The 22119-nt window shown below is 40.1% G+C and overlaps 1 protein-coding gene across 2 annotated transcripts in view; it reads right to left on the bottom strand.

The window, feature by feature from the left end:
* Positions 1-22119, bottom strand: part of PDSS2 (decaprenyl diphosphate synthase subunit 2) — a 96677-nt gene that overhangs the window by 36021 nt on the left and 38537 nt on the right. For both annotated transcript variants that reach the window (XM_067467318.1, XM_060753124.2), the window contains exon 3: positions 16300-16498. In XM_067467318.1, the coding sequence (XP_067323419.1) occupies positions 16300-16498 (199 nt within the window). The remainder of the gene's footprint in view (positions 1-16299; positions 16499-22119) is intronic.

The following is a 22119-nucleotide window of genomic DNA, read 5'->3' as shown; positions in this document are numbered from 1 at the left end:
TGGGAAGGTGCTGTTGTCCTCCACAGAACTAGGGCTATGCTAGCTGCAGCTGCAAGATTAGGATTAATTTCTGAACTAGTGCCTCCCCAACTTCTCCTTGGTTGTTACTCTTTTGATTTTCCTTTGTGTAAACCCAGGGATGGGGCATGATTCCTTCTTATTTGGATAGAAGTTGAAGAGTGGAGATAGACATATGGGTGAAAGGCAGTCTTGTGCGACAGTATTACCTAAGGTGGGTTGACCTTCAGAGTTCCTGAATGAGAAGCAATGCTTTCATCCTCAGAAGACAAAATGGTAGACTCAGTTGCTTGTATATTAACCAAACCCACCCCTTAGAAACCCTCACTAAAGCCAGGCTCCAAAGCACATGTTCCCATGGCCAGATTGTGAGCTAGTAACATCTGCCCTGAATGGTGTCTTGCTGCCTCTTTGATTTTTCTTTTCTTCTGCCTTCCCTCATCAAACTCTGGAAGAGAAGAGAGCTGATGCGACACTGATGTGGTAACATGTCACACATTTCTTCTTTCCAGCCACTAAGTGGAGTGAGATATTCCTTGATGGTTTCCCCAAGATTTACTTGAAGCCACCTGTTCCTCAGTTCAGCCTGAGCAAGACTAGACTCAAATAATTGGGTTTCGAGCAAGGTACTTCCTTGTCCAGGAAGTGAAGAGTTTTAACTTTCAGAGACAAACACATTCCATTTTTACAGCATTTGGAAAATTGGATGTCTAACAGCCATCATTCACATTGCCTTTCTGACAGAAAAAATAATTTTCCACTTTTAGGAGAGAAAAAAATCATTCTGCGGAACACTGAAAAAGATGGTAGAAAAACAGCTTTGTTGACACTGAGGGTTGCCAATGAACTCATGAGTCAAGAGTCAATAGTAAGCCTTTTGTAAGCCTTTTGTTTGAATTTCATACTCTTTGCAAGTTTAAAGATATGAAGAGAGCTAATCAAAAGAGGAACACTGGCATATAACTGAAAGTGTTTAATCTGAATGAAGAAAGCTTGAATCTAGAAAATCCAGGGGTGCTGCTAATGGGAAAGTGAAATGGGGCATTGCCGTGCCATATCACATCACCAGTAAAAGCTCTGCTGTTCCAATGAAATTTTACTTCAGTTTCCAACTGTCTAGGACTGCAGGGCAAGACACTGAAAACCATTCACGGCAACATTATATTTGCTCTCTTTGCATTTCTTTGGTCACTTTGCCTGACCTGTTTCTTTTGTTATCTAAAATGTATTTTTAATTGTTCAACTGAAATTTTAAGTTGTTGTAAGTTTTTTCGGGCTAAATGGCCATGTTCTAGAGGCATCCCCTCCTGACGTTTCGCCTGCATCTATGGCAAGCATCCTCAGAGGTAGTGAGGTCTATTGGAACTAGAAAAATCGGGTTTATATATCTGTGGAATGACCAGGGTGGGATAAAGAACTCTTGTCTGTTGGAGCTAGGTGTGAATGCTTCAATTGACCACCTTGATTAGCATTTGATGGCCTGGCTGTTGTTTGGTGTGGTTTGTTAGTGCCTGGGGAAATTTTTGTTGAGAAGTGATTAGCTGTCCCTGATTGTTTCCTCTCTGTTGTTTTGCTGCTGTAATTTTAGAGTTTTTTAATACTGGTAGCCAGATTTTGTTCATTTTCATGGTTTCCCTGTATGGGTTTTCTGTAAACTGTGTGACCCAATTGCTGATCTGGTTTGCGGATGATTAGGACATCTAGGAAAGGCAGTTTTCCTTCATTTTCTTTTTCCATGGTGAATTGGATGTTTGGGTGGATGCTGTTAAGATGGTCCAGGAACCTGTTTAGTTCTTTTTCTCCATGGCTCCAAATGCAGCTGTGGACGAGTCTACATAGGGACCACCAAACGCAGCACCCAAACACGAATCAAGGAACATGAAAGGCTACTTCAGCCAGAAAAGTCAGCCATAGCAGAGCACCTGATGAACCAACCTAGACACAGCATATTATCTGAGAACACAGAAATGCTGGACCACTAACAACCACCTTGTCAGACTATGTAGAGAAGCCATTGAAATCCATAAGCATGTGGACAATTTCAACAGAAAGGAGGAAACTATGAAAATGAACTAAATCTGGCTACCAGTATTAAAAAAAACCTCTAAAATTACATCAGCAAAACAACAGAGAGGAAACAATCAGGGACAGCTAATCACCTATCAACAAAAGATTCCCCCAGGCACTAACAAGCCACACCAAAAACCTACCAGGCCAGCAAATGCCAATCAAGGTGGACAGTTGAAACATTCACATCTAGCTCCAACAGACAAGAGTTCTTTGTCCCGCCCTGGTTATTCCACAGATATATAAACCCAATTTTTCTAGTTCCAACAGACCTCACTACCTCTGAGAATGCTTGCCATAGATGCAGGCAAAATGTCAGGAGAGAATGCCTCTAGAACATGGCCACATAGCCCAAAAAAACCTACAACAACCCAGTGATTCCGGCCATGAAAGCCTTCGACAATACATTGAAATTTTAAGTTACCTCAATGCTAGAAATTTGAGGATTATGACCCAACTGTGGTGTGGGCCATAATTCTTAGGAGGGCTGCCTTCACCACCCCAGTAGTTACATTCTGATCAAGTCTAATAATAGAGAATAATATTATATACATGTGAAAGAAGATCAATGATCAATAGACAAAACTGTAACAGAGAGTATTCTAATGATCTCTGCTAGAGAGTACCAACATGGTCTCAATGAAACTTTGCACCCACACAATTAACTGCTCATGTAGTAGTGGAGCATAATTTTCAGATTTCTGGCAAATTCTCTACCAGTATTTCTTTTCAATGAGGCTACACCTCTTTGTAAAGAATTAAAGGCTATTCAACAGGAACTTTAAAAATGATGCAAAAGCTGAAGCTAGAAAGTAGTAGGAAAGCCTGCTCAGGAAGCAGAACTCTGCTACTATTCTCAGAATCTGAAACAGTTTTTCTATTTATGACTAATGGTACCATTCAGAGTCATTAATATGGACTCTTCACCTAAATACTAACTGCAAAAACATTTGCATTTTCTAAATGATATGGTGCTTTCCATTTTTTTCCCCACAGTTCCCTCATTGTTAATGTTCTTGTTGTGTGTCTTCAAATTGTTTCTGACTCATGCTGACCAGAAGGCCCCTATCATGGGGTGTTCTTGGCTAGATTTGTTCGGAAGGGGTTGCCCTTGCGTTCCTCTGAGAGAGAGAGACTTGTCCAGGGTCACCCAGTTGGTTTCCATGGCTGAGCAAGTATTCGATCCTTTGTTTCCAGTTGTAGTTCAGTACTCAAACCACTATACAACACTGACTTCATTGTTACTATTACTCATTTGTAAATTTACTGAAGTTCGTGTGTTCTACATAGTTTCAAATCATGAGTTTATTTTCTACCTTTTTCCAAAAATACTTTTAAAAAAGAGGATAGACTTAATTTAGGAGAATTGCATTTACATAATGAAACTGATGATATAACTGAGTTACTGTTGACACTGGAATGGTGTCAGTATACTGTGCTAATTATGGCTGTGCCACTATTTTCATTTTATCAGATAGCAGTGCTTATCTTCCTATTTCTATATACTGCCACTAAACACCATGGAGAGAAATGTAAGATTATATTAAATTCAATTCTTGGCCACCCAGGTCAAAGAAAAATAAATTTCAGGTCAAATCTGACATGCTGCTAATGTGACTCTTATTAGGAATCTGCTGTTATTATAAACAAACACAAGCTGACCTCAAAAGTAGAAGTATGATGTGCACCAGGGGAATACCCAATATGTCATTACTGCAAATGGTGAATTGTATGCAACTTAGAATCCCTTCAATGGGGCCAATTAAAATCTAATATTTATTTGACAGCATTGTACATTCAACATGGAAGAAGTCACATTTCAACGTTACACATGACTTACTTTCATTCTCAAATGAAATATATTAGCTTGAATTAAAATTCAGCACACAGCTACCAGATGCAGCAATCGTTTTCTTAGCAAATATAACAGTGCTAAAGCAAAATCAGGAAAGCTGCATTTCAAAAATCAGGGAAGCTGCACTGAAAACTCTTGTTATCCGGCAGATAATGAGATCTGCCCTCTGTCATTTTCTGAAGAGACAAAGCTTTAATTTGGAGAACAGAAAATGTTTTTGCCCTACAACCAAAAAAAAAAAAACCCCACAAGAAAGTACTGGCAATTTTCTAGTGTGGTTTGCTTCTTAGCTGTGTAGTATGATATGCTACCTACATGTAGAAGAACACAGAACACAGAATCAAGTTTCTTTGTTGACTGGCCACTTGCACTTTGTGGTATCTATATGTGGCTGTGCTTTGGCCACTGAAGAGTGCACTGAAATGCAAAGTCTTTCTATAAAAAGGACCTATGCAGCATTTTTGGTGATCTGTACCCATGCACTATAATGTAAATGACGCTACAAATATTGCCACAGCTTTCTTCAGTCTTCTTCCATGGTTGATAAAGCTGTTAGATCTACAATGGCCAAAATCATGTGTGCTGTGTTGTGAGGGCATTGGGAAATCTATCCTAGAAGGAAGCTTACTTCTCTGACGGGGTCAATGGTAACTCTCTTTAATGGTGTTCCTGGTACATACAGCAGGATGTAAAGTTCATCACTGTTGTTGCCTTTGCTGTTGTTGTTTGTGTTTGCATTCAAGTTGTTTCCATTTTATAGTGACCCGAAGGTGAACCTCTTATCGGGTTCTCTTAGCAATTGGAAGCAATTCCATAGTCCACCCTCCTCTTTTTTAAACAATAAATGGGGTCAGCTGAGACACTGGATAGTTCAAATGCTTAGACTACCAACCTCCAGAGTCCTTTCTCCAAGAATAAACTGAATGTTTATGAATGTGTGTATGTGGAGGAAATCTACTGTGTTTTCTGGTGTATAAGACTACTTTTTAACCTAGGAAAATCTTCTAAAACTCAGGGATCGTCTTATACGCCAGGTGTTGTCTTATAGGGCGGGGGCTGGAACTTCCGAGCTGGTCTGGAGAACCTGCGGACGCCGCATATGGTGGGGGAAGCTAAAAAATGGCCGCGGCCACATTCCCGCCATATGTGGCGACCATATGAAAGCAGCAAGGGTGGCGCTGCACAAGTACGGTAGAAGAAAATCCACTCACCAGGATTCGTGGAAAGAAGTGACTTAACACAGTCTAATGACGAGGTGAGGAGGTGCCTCATTGGGAATGTGTAAGGGAAGGACAGAACAAGCTGCAGGCATCCAGGGCGCCCAGGATATGAAAAAAAGTGATAGAGCAGTTCTGTGCCCAGAAAAACATGCCTCTTTCACCTGTCTGGCCCGCCTTGGATCCTATTATCATACCTCCTTCTCTGCCTCTCAGATATTGCTCCTGAGGACTGCAGTGAAACGGCGCAGGCATGCATGTGTGAGATCTGAGAGGCAGAGAAGGAAGTATGGTAATAGGAAAATTACCATACTGAAATCAAATCTGATGTTTTTTAAAAAAATTATTTGGTGTGCTTTGGAAGAGGGGTAGTCAAGCTCTATATTTCAACTGGAAAAGTTAGGGGTCATCTTATATGCCCAGTCGTCTTATAAGTCGGAAAATATGGTAGATGTGTATATGTAAGAGGGTTAAAAATAAATGAGTTTTAAAAATTCAGCTTGTTTTGCCTTGATTAAGTGACGCACTAGCCAATTCTTAAGTCAATATCAATATATGGTGAGAAATGTAAGAAGCAGCATACAATGTATTTTAGCTCTCTCTCTTAGCTTCACAGTCAAACCAACTCACCATGGTACACGTGACATGTCCTGCCAGTTTTATCTACACTGGTCTTTGGTAACACATCCCACACACAGTTCAAAAATACACCTGGGTCATAAACAGCTTCACAGATAGAAAGAGAACCCTTCCCAGAATAAAGCTTTTTTTAAAAAAACCACTTTTTCTCAAACTGAGGAAACCAAAACTAGCTCAAAACAGTCAGTTTCTCCAATGAATCAAATGGTTTATTAGATTCTACACAGAATGAATCCTGCATAATTAGTGATATTTATGTAAACAAACTGCCTATTTGGTAACTAACATATTTATGATTTTAGAAACATATTTTAGGAATATAGCATACGGAAATTCATTCACTATGTAAGTAGTGCATCTGTGCCACTGGTTATTTATAAACAACTAATATTTAAGAAAGCAGTATTGTATTGTGATATAGCATCAACTGGCCGACCCAAGCGCCAAACATTAGTGCATCATAGAACATACCAAACACATGTATCCTCACTGAAGTCCCAGCACTTTCATATCCAAGACTTGCAGTGGGTCATTTAATATTCAGGACAATATGAACAACAGTGTTCTGTTCCTTGCTATCTCCTCCATATTAGTTTCCCTAAAACCTTTTCATGCTCCCAGTAATTGTCTGAAAAGACTTCTGTGTCAGAGATCAGTTGGAAAGAAACACTTTACTTCTGTTCAAGTATTAAGCTTTGGAAAGTATCTAAGTCAACAATAGAGGAAATGTTCTGCATACAGAAGATCCCAGGATCAATCCCTGGCATCTTCAGAAAAGGCAAGACCTCCAACAACAACCCCAGGGGCAGTTGCCACTCCATCTAGATAGCATTGGGTTAGCTGAGGGGTGGGGAAGCTTTTTCTGCTGAGAGTAGTTTGGATATGTATAAAATAATTTGTGGGCCATACCTTTATTTATTTATTTATTTATTTTGTTAGGTTCTTGTGGGTTTTTTCGGGCTATAGAGCCATGTTCTAGAGGCATTTCTCCTGGCGTTTCGCCTGCATCTATGGCAAACATCCTCAGAGGTAGTGAGATCTGTTGGAATTAGGACAATGGGTTTATATATCTGTGGAATGGCTGGGGTGTGGCAAGGAGCTCTTCCCTGCTGCAGTTAGGTGTGAATGTTTATTTGTTGCTAGATAGGTATACAATCACATACAGTATTACTTCTGGTATATTATTATAAAACTGTATTTTAAAAATCAAATGGAAGTTCCAAAAATTGCGTGGCACACATGCCTACTGACCTCAGTTCAGCCATCAAAAACAAGAGTAGAAGAAGCAGAATGTGTCTGCACGAGGAGAGGAACCCAAAAGAGATTCGGGTCTAAATAGGAAGCAGCTGGCCCACAGAAGGGTCAGTGTGGCAGCTTGGGGGAGCAACAGGAGCTGGGTTAAGTGGGTGGAGTGGGTTAGGTGCTCTTCCCTGTACTGGGTCAGATCAAATGATTTTTGTAGACTATATAAGGCTTGAAGGCCAGGCATTCTCAACCTCTGCATTATGCCCTGCTGGGAAACTGATGCCAAAATTGCCGTGGGCAGAGAATTGCCTGAGAGGTAAAGATATAGTAATTAGAACCATATTGTTCACTGGGACAGGAAAAGAGAGGGAGCAAAGAGGGAAAGGCCTAGTTCAAATTGATAGTACCACCTCCTGCAGTACTATCAATTCTACAGTTCATCTTCATTCCTGTGCTATAAGAACCATAAGAAACCAGGCAAAAGGTCACAGCCACAGATCAGAACAGAAAGAACAGAAAGAGGGCCAGAATGGGGCAGCCAGGGCTTAGAAAACCTATGCCCCTGGCATCCCCATGTGATCTGCCTCAGCTCACACACACCAGGCAGTTTAACCTTGGTCTCCATTCAGGGAGGCCATCAAATGTGCTCCCTCACCTACAGCAGACAAGGCAGAACTTGGGTGGAATTATTTAGCTTTGATTACTGTTCTAATCCTGCATTTTGGATTTGGAAGGCACCCAACATTCATATAATCGACACTTGAAGTTTTTTCTGTGTGCTATAATTTTCTTAATCTTCATCAGAGATTCACTTTTTACAAGGACTGTTGGGTGGGGGACCAAGGGCCAGACCAAATGTATTCCCCACCCGAGTTAGATGGATTAGTGGCATGATTTGGTACAGGACTGCTTCCTACATTCCTATGCATTTTAAAGAGTAGCAGAACACAACTGGCTGCCTGGTTTTGCTGGCACCAAACTGCAAGGTAAAACGTTGAAACCATCCCTTGATTGTTTAGAAAACACTGGATACCAGAAACTTGGAAAATATAAATCCAGAGAAATCAGGACCTGTCATAGTAATTACTACAGTCTAGAACAGGACTGTGCTTTGTTTGGCCACCCTTTTTTCTAGGAAAGGAAAAAATGAGTAAATTGCCTATTCTGGAAACCTCCAGTATGGGCAACTCAAATAAGTGATAGAAACCTGCTGCCACAATAACAATGCAATAACAATACTTTTTAGAACTAGAAGCAGACTTCCGCTCACTGCTGGTCTTGCTATTTGATGCTGAGAGCATTATGGTAATTTCTGTTGCCCCGACAGCCCCATGGGTAGAAAATTGCCTGACATACCAAAATTGCCATCCACTAGCATTACGGAAAATTCTTCTTTTCCCATTCCCTGTATGCTTAGCCACAATCCCAAGCTCTGTAGGATTTTTCAGCTCTTCGGAGTCTGTTGAAGAAATGCATGGTTTTGATGACAAAAGATGATCCATTAGCATGCCTGTTCTTTGAATTGTGTAAGATCTATTCAAACATCAAGATCTATTCAAACATGCCAAACATAAAACCTGTGGGCTGAATTCGACCTGCCATGTCATTTTATGTGTCCCATAAGGTTTTCTATACAAAGGCAACATAGATACAGTTATGCAGTCTTACTGCAAATAGTCCTTTGAAGGCAACCATAAGACCGATGAGGTCATCAATGAAAATGAGTTTGACACCCTGGTCTAGGCAATACAGCATGATCACCTTATCCAAGGATTCAATATCCAGTTTCATCTACCCATAATCCAAAATATATCTCCCCCATACTCCAAATGGTGGTGGGTCTGTATTGTCAAAGAACTTGTCTATATAATCTCAGCAAATATGATACACAGAACATTCCTATTAAATTCAATTTCACTGAAATATAGCTATATCATAATTAAATTATCCAAATATGTACCGTATGTTCCTCCCCTCAAATGAGACCGCTATGAACATGTATTTTCCCATTTTATATATGCATAGACCAATGCTTAGAAGACACACCAAGAACACAAAGTGCCTCTCATCCAAGGAACGTCAAGATGGTGACAACAATATGCCCTCTTTCTGACAAGCAGGGCACACACATTGCATGCATGTTTTGTACAATCCCAAAATAACACATCACATATTTGACTGTATAGAAAACATTTGCCATACATGAAACTGCACATTTTGAACTTCAGGTTGGAATTTTTACATTTTAATATTAAAAATGAAATCTTGCCCCCCGCCTCGCCACCGCAGTGTTAGGGTGTAACATTTAAAATACAGCTGCAATTGAGTCAAGAGTAACACATTTGCATCTAAGATCATAAGGGTCAGACTTCCAAGCAGATTTGAAACGTATTACCTTTTTCCTGCATTATTTATACAAATCTGGGGAAAATGGCAACATGATTTTTTTTTTTTACCAAAAGGGCACATCTTTTGTTCTTTTAAGGCTACTTCCCTTAAAACCTTTCCATAATCACAGTTAGTCTTATAAGAGGGCAATCATAGGTTATGTCGCAGTGACTGAACAATTTAATGAAAAGCTGCCACAGCTAAAAATGTAATGTAACACAATTGCATTCTGTGGTTTAGCTCTATGATACCGAATTGTCAGCTCTCAATTATGTAGTTAGGTCAAGGTATTTCCTCACATTCGTGGCTGCACTTTGAAACTGCTTGCCCATCTGCACAGAAAGGCATATCTGACAACATATCTTCAAGAGTAAGAACATTTAATTTTTTTAATAGAGAAGCCTCAGAAGACGATAATCACATAATAATAAATGGTGCCATGGCACTCCACTAATAAAGGATTTAATGCAATTCCCAGACACTTGAGTTGCAAGTGAATCAGTCATATACTTTTGCCATGAAACAGTGAATGTGAAAACCCTGACTAAACACTAGCTTTGCATCATATTAATTCAGTACACAGTGCACCTAAAAAGAGAAAGAGAATAGGATCCCAGGAAAAAAATAATTTGGCTTTGGTTAAATTTAGAGATTTTTCCCCTGAAATAATGATTTTAATGGGAACATGCTCCTTACTGGTTACTAGTGCAAAATGGACTGTTTATACCAGCAAGAACTTAGATAATTGTGACACAAATCTGTTTAATTTGGTCAAAGAATAACTGTCCATTTAAGGAAGTCACACATTTTGCAGTCTTATAATCAGCATTTCAATACAGGTTCAGTTCAATGACAGTGCCATAGTTAAACTGCAGTACACAGCAAAGAGGTAAATTGCAACAAGATTAGCAGCAATTGCTATATTTAATGTTATTTAAGAATCAAAGTGTTACCTAAGGCAATTATCTTGCAGCCTTTTAATATCTACAGGGAAAAGCCTAAGGGGAAAATAATTGACTTTGCTAATTTTACCCCTGGCAATTATAAAATAGCTTTGCATTTCATTATAACTGCAAATTCTCACATCTAATTGTCAGCCTTGATAGAAGTACAACAATAAATGCATGATACAGAAACAGACAATTGGCCATAAGACCATGTTAGAATTTGTTTGAGACTAATGGTGCAAAATAATACTAAAAATCTCGGATTGCAAATTATATTGTATGCGATGATTGCAATTGCTGAAACAAATATGGGCTTCTTCAATCACTTTGAAGAAGTATTTCATGGCTCTTAAATCTGCTAATATGCTGCATTTGATTTTATTTGTGTTAATATATTGCAAGACATAGGAACAGCCAGCAGTATCAGGCCCACCCATCTCTGATCTTTCTGCCCTTTATTATGTACTAGCTTGGGTACCTGTCAGTGCCCGGGTTATTTGAAAAAGGCATTGTTTGTTTTGGGGTGTTAAATAATATCATTTAGTTAATTAGTAACTCTATTTTTTCCCCAAATCCTTCCATTCTGTTCAGTTGCTATGTGCCATAGGAAAGGGTTAAGAGAGAGGCAGTGGGTAGGATCATGCAAATTCCATCCAAGGATGCCTGTCTGTGGTGAAGCAAACACATCAAATTTAGGATGAAATTTTCCCCAAATGAAAGCATTCTCTGGATGGTGGGCTGTAGTGTTTGGGGAGGACACTGGCAGCATTCGGGCTACATGTTCATGATGCTCACTATAACCTGCAATGTCAGTTGAGGGCGTGCCTTTGAAGGCTTCTCAGCACTTGGAACTATAGCCTGTTTGTGGGGGCAGGAGGCTGGCTGTGTAAGTGGACACCTCTGCCACATACACATAATTTTACTTTTATTATATGTATAGATAACCAGAACCCATAAGTTCAACATTCAACTTCATGAGGGCCTTTTCAGCCAGTTTATTATTGCCTTTATGGTTCCTGGCCAGTAACGCACAATATTGCAATAACTCTCTTCACCTCTCATGGCTATCTACTCAACTTGGCTGTAGGCAACATCTTTCCACCTGCCTTTGCTCCCAAGAACCATGGCTAAAACTGAGCTTGTCACTTCATCACCATGAGCACAGGTTTTGCATTTCTATGGTATTCTCACACCCAGTCTGCCTATAAGGGTCTGTTCCTAGTAGGTAGTTCACTTCATGCATCGGATGAAGTAGATTTAAGTCTACGAAAGCTTATTCTACCAGCTTCTTTCTCTCAGTATCAAAGCTGCTACAAGATCTCTTTGCATGCAGCTCTAAGTATTAGGAAAGCCACTTACTGTCTAAAGCAACTCAGTGGCCAGAGCTCAAAAAAGTTATGCGGAATAGTTACTTTTGGGACTACATTTGCCACAATTCCTCAACCAGCAGGACCAAAAATCTGCTTTTAGCACACTGTGTTCAAATACTTAAGAGCCTGGTGATTCAAGTTCAGATATGACCATGCAGTTCAAAACTATAAACAAAACATTAACAAAGAATCATTTCTTTTTTATTTATGCATCCTGAAGTTGTATCTGTTCCCAAGTCTATATCCAGACAAACCAAGGAGGAGATGGCTCCATTAACTCCCCAAATTACCCAAGGATCACAAACCAGAATGGAAAAGACAAGCAGAATGCCAAAAAGGCCATTGGGAACAGAATCCTTCATAGTTACAAACCTCCTATGAGTGTGAATCTTGATAATGCCAGGCTTCCCAGTTAAAGGAAGATCTCTGACATTGATGGATGTATGTGGACATTCAGTGTGACCTTGTTATTCTTTTAACCTTATTTATATGTGTTCAGGCTAATGCCTGAACAGGGGTTCTGGTTGTATCAGGAGACTTTTGACATCTTGCTTGCCTTTTCCGTGTATAAGGAGAACAGATACTGAAAACTTGAATAGGACACCTCACGTCAAGTGTTGTGCTGCTTCAGACAAAGAGCCACGTGAAAAAGGTGATTAGTGAATATGTTTCAAAAGTTAGGAACCTGCTTCTGAAGTGGCAGGAACTGGCTGCTTCCTCAGACAAAACATTTTTATAGCCCTATAGAATATTCCTACTCAGACTCAAGTTCCACTGACTGTGGTATCCTAAGATCACAGGCTTATTGTGTTCCAGAATGGTTTTTACTGGCTTAACCCAGTCACATTGCTATGAAATTCCATAAAGTTTAGTATTTTAGCTGCAGCATTATTTGAGGAAAGGAGGAAAAATATTGGGGGTGGGTAAGTAATGACTTCATGGCTTTTTATACTTATAAAATGTACACGCATATATAAAAAACAAAAGCCTTACCTTTCAAAATAATGCCAAATCAAGTAAATGTATCTGTCATTTTTTTACAGCTTATATTCCAACTGTTCAAACTTTTAAGACACAAGAGAGACCAAACTGATAAATAAATTGGCTCTATTCTACTTATGGTATATAGGAGATTTTTGAAATATTCAGGTGTCAAAAATGTGGGAAAGTGTTAACATGTTTTGGCAGAGCTTTCAGACATGCAGTTTAATTGCTTGATAAATCAAGCAGTTCTTTTATGCTACTGTTTTTCAATGTACTATAGATTTGATTTGTGACAAACTTGGAATAATTACATCTCTTAGTCAAAGTATTTAAAAAGAGAATAGCGAAAACTCAATAGAAGAACTGAAAATTATTTGAGGCTACTTTCAGACTTGACTTTTAAAAAAACTGACAGGTTGCTTACTGAGTTTCTTTAGTGGTCATCTGTGACTTCACACAACTGGGCTATAATGAGTCTGTGCAGGCCTAACAGATCTTTGGGAGCCCCTGTGGCACAATGGGTTAAACCTTTGTGACAGCAGAACTGCTGACCAAAAGGTCAGAGGTTCAAATTCAGAAAGCGGGGTGAGCTCCCATCTATTAGCTCCAGCCTCTCATGTGGGGACATGAGAGAAGCCACCCACAGGATGGCAAAACATCCGGCCATCCCCTGGGCAACGTTCTTGCAAACAACCAATTATTTCACACTTGCAGTTTCTCAAGTCATTCCTCTCTCTCTCACACACACACACACAAACGGATCTTTGCAAAGCCTTAAATGTTCAATTTTTGGCAGTAACCCCACCCTCTCCCCTGGGCATAAAGGTGCCCACTTGCTGGCAGGCTCCTCGGTTCCAGGCCGCCATCTTCAACCTTGAGGATATGGCATGGCTGGGGGGGGGGGGGGGCAGGGTTGTGGGAATTCACGAATAAATGAAGAAGCAACCTGTCCTCCTTCTTCATGGTCTCTGTGAATAACACTAGAGACTAGCAAGCTGAAATCTCTAAGATGACTCTGGGTTCCCCTGTCCAGGGCCAGAGTAACAGAGAAATAGTTTGTTTGAACACCGGTATGGCGTTTTTGATAAAAAAAGCTGAACCCAATGCACATTTAGACAATGGAGCTTCTGCCAATGTCAGTAGTACAATGACCTGGTTCAGGTGGAAACTGACATGACCTTCAGGAGAAAAGAGATGTTTGGGTGAAGAACCACCCATTCTTTGTGGAAAATGAGGTAGGGTGAGTCGACACAGTTCCGATGCCCTCCAACCCGATGTGATGGCTACCAAAAAAGACCACTTTCCAAGAAAAAAGGTGGAGGTCATAGATAGCCAAGGGTTTAAAGGGGTGACCTGACAGTTGTAAGAGTACAAGTTCTAGGCTCCAGCCTGGAGCCAGAAGTGTCATTGGAGAATGTAAATTCTTGTACCCTTGCAAGAATGAGTTGACCTGTGGGTGAGGAAAACTGGAGGGTTGTCCATGGCATTGGAGGTGTCAGGATATTGTGGCCAAGTAGCACTTGACTGCGTTAATGAGAAGTCAGTTGAGTGCTCAGTCAAAAAAGAAAGGGTGATTGGGGTGGAAGCCTTTTCGATTGTGATTCCCTGATCCCAGAGAAAAGTGGAGAAGTGGGCCCATTTGCAAGTATATGACCGTGTCGTAGCAGGTTCATGGACTACTTGAATTATTCTTCAAACATGGAGCAGGAGAGGTTCTAATTCTCTACACTATCAGGTGGAGGGACGAAATGTCCGGGTAGAGGATCCTGCCCTTCACTCTGGTGAGGGTGACATGGATGCATGAAGTCAATTGCTGAGTGATTTTCTCTATTACTCTGGTGATTAGAGGAATCAGAGGGAAGGGTCCCTGGCCAGTCTAAAACAGACTTCCTAAAACAGTCCAGCAGAAAGTTCTCCCACAGGCACCCCCAAAGCAGATTTCGAGCAGCGTACAGGTCAAGCTGTTCTTCCAAGCCTGGGCGGTGAAGACTTGGCAGTGAACATAGGACCACCCTACAACATGACTCTCTCCCAGACAGAGAAGGCACCTGGAGTGGGCATCAGAGTCTGGCATCTTACTGCTGCACTGAGTACATTTTTTTTGAATCTGGGGGTTGACATGTTGGAGGCAAAAACTGTATCAAGCTGTCTGGAAGTTGGTGCATGAGAAAGACAAAAAAAAGCATGAAGCAATTAGGTGAAACTAGGATATCCAAAGAGCTACGATTGCAGTGGCAGATGAAAATGAACTAAGGAGCCTGCGGGTGAGCAGGCACCTTTATGCCCAGGGGAGAGGGGTGGGGTTGCCTCCAAAATTTGAACTGACAAAGCTTTCCATTAGGGCCTGCACAGGTGCAGGATAGCCCCATTGTCTGATTCACGAAGATCATGAAGAAGAAACCAGTTTTATCAAAGGACTAATTCAAAGAATAACCAGAAAACATCCATAATCAATATCTTTTTGTTCATGCTCAGATAAGCCTATACAGTATATGAACCTGTCACAGGCAATATGGCCAGAGAACCTTTCCTGTGATTGGTGCTACAGTAAAAAATATTATAGTCATGAGAACTGCTGCCAGCTATACAACGGGCCCTCCTGATGCATGGAATGTGGCCCTACAGTTTTGCAGCTTCTGCAGATGATGGACAAGATGAAGTCTGTGCACTCACGTTGCTGCCATTTAATAGTAAGATATCATGTATGGTGTTTTTTTGTATCCATGATGAGTCTCAGAACTGAACTCACATGGATATGGTGGGCCTACCATTGGTGATTACACAAACTATGTGTTCCACTGTTTTTAAAAAAAATTGTACAGAGTGCCCAGGAATCAACTAGAGAAACATACAAAGTAGGGCTGGGAATTATGTGGTTGCATCACATTCGTCAAGACCTCAAAAACTGAAAAAAGATTGAGAAGAGTGTTTATAGAAGCTATGAGGAGATACAAGTCTAAGTTAAAGCAAGTTACACACACACTCATCCCATATCCAGGAAATGGAAGTAACTTTTTAGTTATTTCTGTTTTTTCATCAGAAGAACCTGATAGAGCCTGCGGTAGATCAGGCAGTGGAAACCATTCCCATTATGGCTGTCCACTCTGGGATAGAAAATGATGGTGTAAGATAAGGCCTAGATAAAACGGTGATACTTGTTTAAAAATAGCTATATACTGCATATTTTTCTCAATGTTTACAAGGAAAATACTCCAGAATTTCACTGGACAAAGTTCCATTTACCTTAATTGACTGGGCTACTTCTGGTGGCCATATGTTTGCCAGCTAATCTCACTACTGATATAGTCAGACATACATGTGGAAAGAGCGAATGAATTTTATAACAGACATTTTATATACTCTGTTCATTTGATACAGTAACTGCTTTATGTCTGGTAAAATTTCAGACAGCTGGGCTGCATGTACAATTTTATATGACATCTAATTCCTCCAGGGAAATGGTTTTTTTAAACAAAATTACTTTGCAAAAAGCAGAAGCAGTAAAATCTACCAAAATAAAACAAATGCAAAGCTAACACCTTCCTTTACAGTAATAAAAATGGCATTACCTTAGTATTTTGTAGTGTAGCAAGGTTTGTGCTTGCATTTGCTAGGAGAAAATCACCACTTAAGACTGCCAATTTATTTCCAAACTGCATGTCCTTCAATGGGCCATCTGAAGATGTCAGTTCACCAATGTTTACAATCCCACGATGTACCAGGAAAGCGGTGTGGATCAACTCTGTAATCTCTGCCAGAGTGCGCTGGCTTTAAAGCAAAGACCGGAAATAATTGAATTAGCTGAAAAAAGTAACTATAACATGCAAGTCCAAGATAGAAAAATGCTCAAACAGGCAGCAGGAGGGGGTTCTTAGTCATACAAACTCAGAGACGGTATTATGAGTTTATCTTATCTTGCTCCCTTTGGTGACATTTCCATTATCTTTATTGTATTTACTAATGAAGATAACTATATAGATAAAGCAATGTGTGTAGCATATACAGTGGTTTAGAAAGAAATTAAAGTGTGCTAATTTTCCTCTATTCTTCAGATGTGTAGCACTAATGCAAAGCAGCAGCAGTAATTGTGTATGGCCACAACCTTTGCTTGAAAGAAGGAATCACACATTGTAGAGCGGGAGAAGAGGCAGGAGGGAGAGACAGAGGGAGGCAGAAACTAACAAGACATCCTGATGCTCCTGCTGTCATTGTCAGGGCAGCCCTTGGAGGGAAATGTCCATATCAATTCAGTTTATCAGATGGACAGCTGATCAACATTAAACAGACTTGCTCTGGGCAGATTGAGCAGAGATACCTGCTGTGAATACCAATGAGAGCGCTCTGCTCTCCACAATCAAGGTCTGCCATTTCTGACTACTGGAGATCCCAGGACATATGGGTATCCCTAGTGGCGAGGAATGCATAAAACTCCAGCTTACTTAAGCAATGGCTCATTTCCCCTGGCTGAAGGAACAACATTAATATCTGGAGGAGAGCAGCCTCTCCTCCCTGACCTATCCACCCCACCCCTGGCTATTGAAGTAAAGTCTCCACTGTCCCTTTTCTCCCTCTAATAAGGTTTTAATGAAGGAAACAAAAGTCTCTCTGCAATACTCACTACGGAAAGGTTACACAAATACATCAGTGTCAGACTTTCCAAACTTTCATTTCCATTTCCCCCGTAGGTTTCCATGTTTTGTTTGCTCTCCAAATAACACCTATATTATTTAGCCAACTGCATTATGGCTATACTTCATGCGTCTCGTATATTCAGAGCGAAGATCCCTGCAGGATATCTTCTAACAGAGCTTGCTTAATCTTTAACTAAAGTAACATACAACTTGGGTAAAGTCTCACTTTATGGAATAGCTTTAGGCATTTCCCAAGAATTCAGAGTTCTCCTAGAGGACATCACTATAGCAGGTTTTTAAGCAGACTCAATTCTCAGATCAGTGTATTATGGGAAACATGCCAATTATACAATCTCGAAGTGCTCAAGTAAGAGCAATTAATAAGTAGATACCTTGTAAAAGCTTAATGAACAATGGACTTTTAACACCCCCCTTTACACACGTTAAAATACACTAAAGACACAAAGAGAGAACAAAATTCATTTATTATGAAAACAGCTCCCTGAAATCAATCTGAGTAGAGATGAATATTTATAGATCTTTCTAATGCAGGTATCATCTGGACCCAGTGCTTTGAAAATAAGGAGTTGTAAGTAATGTTTTTATCTATAACTAGAAACAATTTGTATTGATGCTGCAATAAAACAAGGCACCAAATAAGAACAAAATTTCTATACTGATGTGATGCGTAACAGTTTTTAGCTATTTCCTGAAGTTTCTTCAAAGGGCATTATTACAGGTTGAGCATCCCTTATTTGGAAATGTAAAATCAAAAATTATCTGCATGGATGGCTAAGAAAGTGACAACTTAGCCTTTCTGATGGTTCAATACACACACACACACACACACACACACACACAGAGAGAGAGAAATGTTATTTAAAATATTGCGCATAACATTACCTGCAGGTGATGTGTATAACGGATATATAAAACAAAAATATATTTCTTATTTAGACATAGGTCCCATTTCTAAACTATCTGATTAGGTATTATATATACAAACAGAATTATTTCAAAATCTGAAGAAAGAAACTGAATTCCGAAACATGTTTTGTCTCAATCATTTTCAAAGAGGTATACTCAACTTGTAACTGGCTATTTTTAAGGGTCATTCCATTTTCTTATCATAAGGTTTTCCAATTTCAAAAAGTGACAGAAAAGGAATTAGTAGTATAGCATGTAAAATAACATACAACTTTCCTCCTCATCAGGAGTAATGGGAACGGGTTACTTTTAAACACTGCAATGAGGAACAACGCAAAATATATTGTTGAAGGCTTTCATGGCCAGAATTCACTGGGTTGTTGTAGGTTTTTGGGGCTATATGGCCATATTGTAGAGGCATTCTCTCCTAACATCAGGAGAGAATGCCTCTAGAACATGGCCATATAGCCCGAAAAAAACCTTCAACAACCCAATGCAAAATACTTTTTGAAATGTAACTTCCCCAACTCTAGCTGGACTATAGGCTGAGCCTAATCAAATAAATGTCAGGTAGAGAAGGGATTGCTACAGGGAGGTCACATAATCCCTCCGAGAGAGAGAGAGAGAGAGAGAGAGAGAGAGAGAGAAAGAAAGAAAGAGAAAGAGAGAGAGAGAGCCCTTATTCTCTGGACTACAAAACAATTGGCCTCTTGTATTTACCAGGGAACTGAGGTTGCATCTACACTGTAAAATCAATGCTATTTGAAACCATGTTATGTAGATAAAGGTATAGATTTACTTTTACCGACTCTGGGGGTTGGTACTCATCTCCATTTCTAAGCCGAAGAGCCGGCATTGTCTGTAGACATCTCCAAGGTCATGTGGCCAGTATGACTGCATTGAGCGCCATTACCTTCCTGCCAGAGCGGTACCTATTGCTCTACTCACATTTGCATGTTTTCAAACTGCTAGGTTGGCAGAAGCTAGGGCTAACAGCCGGAGCTCATGCCACTCCCTGGATTCGAACATGCCACCTTTTGGTCTGCAAGTTCAGCATCTCAGTGCTTTAACCCACTGCGCCACCGAGGGCTCCGCGGAGTTTGTGGTTTTGTGAGGCATCAGCTCTCTTTGGCAGTCAAGGATAAAAACCTTGACTGTTCGAATAATTAGTGCAATGACTGGTAATGACATAGGAATGGAACAATGGATGACGAATCTGGATCGTGTTTTTAGTGATGAGATGCTAGTGATTGGTTATTATAGTAATTTGTATACTAACTGTGTACTGATTAGGTTGTTAACTGTTTTTATATTGGTGTATTGAACTTTGCTGTTTCCTATGTGTTGTGAACCGCTGTGAGTCGCCTCCGGGCTGAGAATAGCGGTATAGAAGTAAAGTAAGTAAATAAATAAATAAATAAAACCTTGTAAAACTACAGCTGCCATGATTCCAAAGCATTGCACCCTGGCAGCTCATGTGGTGTCAAATTGCATTAATTCTACTGTGAAGATGTCCCCTAAGGCCACTGGCATGTTGCACACTATGCCTCTCAAGAAGAACATCATGAGAAGGGAAAAACCAAAGCAGTCCCACCCAACAGTCAGACAAGGAACCAAATGCAAGTGTGTGTTTCTTTTCCCTGACAGAAAGCATTTTATAACAAAGAACTTGTGTTTGAATTTGCATTTTCCCCTTCCGCACCCAATTCATTTCTTTTTGTGTAATGTCTTTCAAGCTGTAATCTAAGGGCCTGTCTTATTATGGACTAATAGCTAAGCCACTATGGGGGTCTTGTTTGGCTGAACAGCATGGGGAAATGTTTTCACTGAATAAATATTACATTCATCCTTATTCTGAGGATAGTTTCACTCCTAGTCAAAGGTTCTTGTTCCCAGCAACGTGAGCACAGAACTGCAGCCTTGCTGAATTATTATTTCCTAGACAAATCAATGTGCATTGCCTGTGGGCACAGAAATAATTGCATAAAAATGGATGCAAGTTGCCCAGCAGTACAACAGATATTTTACAGAAATGTTCAGGAAGAAATGGTCAGAATGATCAAAATCTATTGCCCAAAGCAACAGGCTTACACATTAGTCAGGTGAGTGACAAAGAAGTGGCAACTTCACTATGTCTGTAGTATTAATGCCCAACTCTGGAATGTGGTCAAAGAGAAGGACATCTGAAAATGTGCTGTGTGCCTTTCCTATTTATCAGTGAGCAGCCACAGCCACCTCTCACACAGCTTAGTTTAGAAGCAGGGCCACCTGGCAAGACTGAAGAGTTTATAGGCAGGCTTATGTACTACCTCTCCACTGTGCTAATGTGGTATAAACAGACAGTAACAAGCCATCACCAGCAAATTCCAAACACTAATTGCACAGGAAACAACCTCACAAAAGTATATGGTATCAAACATTGCATTATGTAACGGTGAGTTTGAATAAACCATTGCATTCAGATGTGCCAAGGCAGTACACTGAAAAGGAAATATTTTTTTAAAAAAGATTTAAAAAAATTAAATTGATATAATTTACCAGTTTTTAGAATCTACTCTTCCCTTATCAGCTTTTACCTTTCCCCCCCTTTTCTATCTCTTTCACATACATATTCCATAAGACTAAACAGTCATTTAGTTTTTGAAACAACTATTTTGAAACAGAATTGTATCCAGATCTAGCTAGCTATAGAAGACTCCGATCAGAATTTACACTGGATTAAAAAAACAATTGTGCTCATATCTTCAGTGCAAGAGAAGTTTAAGCCCATCACTGGCTTCTTGATCTCCTTCCAATTCAACTTCTCTATCATAGTCATCTCTACTGTCTGATTAGTCATGGTATTTTCTAGATTGGGCTTAGTCATTTTCCCTTCTTCTAGTCTGCAAGCTGCCTCATAAATCTGAACAGAAAAAGAAAAGCAGAAAGGCTCAAGGTTATCTTCAAATGAGATTCCCAACTCTTTAAGTCAACAGCTCAAATATCATAGCTTAGTCATCTCTTAGAAAATGTTCAGCTGTTAATTTGGATAAGAAAATACACAAAACACTGTTTTATTTATCTGACTAGAAGTTATCTGAAAAACAAACAACTGGAGTGAATGTCAGGGATTGGATTAAAGATATACATTCTGAATGTGCAGACATTGTCATGCCCTGTACAGCAGCCACTGTTATCTACCTCCCTACGGACACTAATAGTTATGTAACACTTATATGCATATAAGTGCCTTAAATTTATATACTGCCACATTTAAAGCACCTGCATGCATTCCCCCATGCTGTTTAACATTTACATGAAAACACTGGGAGAGGTTATCCAGAGTTTTGGAGTATGGTGCCATCTATATGGAGATGAGATACAACTCTACTACTCCTTTCCACCTAATGCCAAGGAAGTTGTCTTGATCCCAAACCAGTGCCTGTCATCAGAAAAGGACTGGATGAGGGCAAACAAATTGAAACTCAGTCCAGACAAGACAATGGTACTCCTGTTCAGTTGGAAGGTAGATCAGAGAGTAGGGATTCAGCCTGTGCTGGATGGGATCACACTCCCCCTGAAGACACAAGTTCGCAGTTTGGGGGTCCTCCTGAACTGGGCAGGCCCCCGAGTCAGCTGTGGCCAAGAGGGCCTTTGCATAACTAAAACTTGTGCGCCAAGTGCACCTGTTCCTTGAGAAGCCAGATCTGGCCACAATGGTACATGCCTTAGTTACATCCCATCTGGATTATTGTAATGCACTCTACATGGGGTTGCATTTGAAGAGTGTTCAGAAACTTCAGCTTGTTTAAAGAGCTGCAGACAGGTTGCTAACTATTAACCTTTAAAGGA

This window comes from Anolis sagrei, chromosome 1, assembly GCF_037176765.1.
Source record: "Anolis sagrei isolate rAnoSag1 chromosome 1, rAnoSag1.mat, whole genome shotgun sequence".
NCBI classification, from domain to species: Eukaryota; Metazoa; Chordata; class Lepidosauria; order Squamata; family Dactyloidae; genus Anolis; species Anolis sagrei.
Note: the sequence above shows the minus strand (reverse complement) of the source record. Positions and strands in the feature narration are given on the sequence as shown.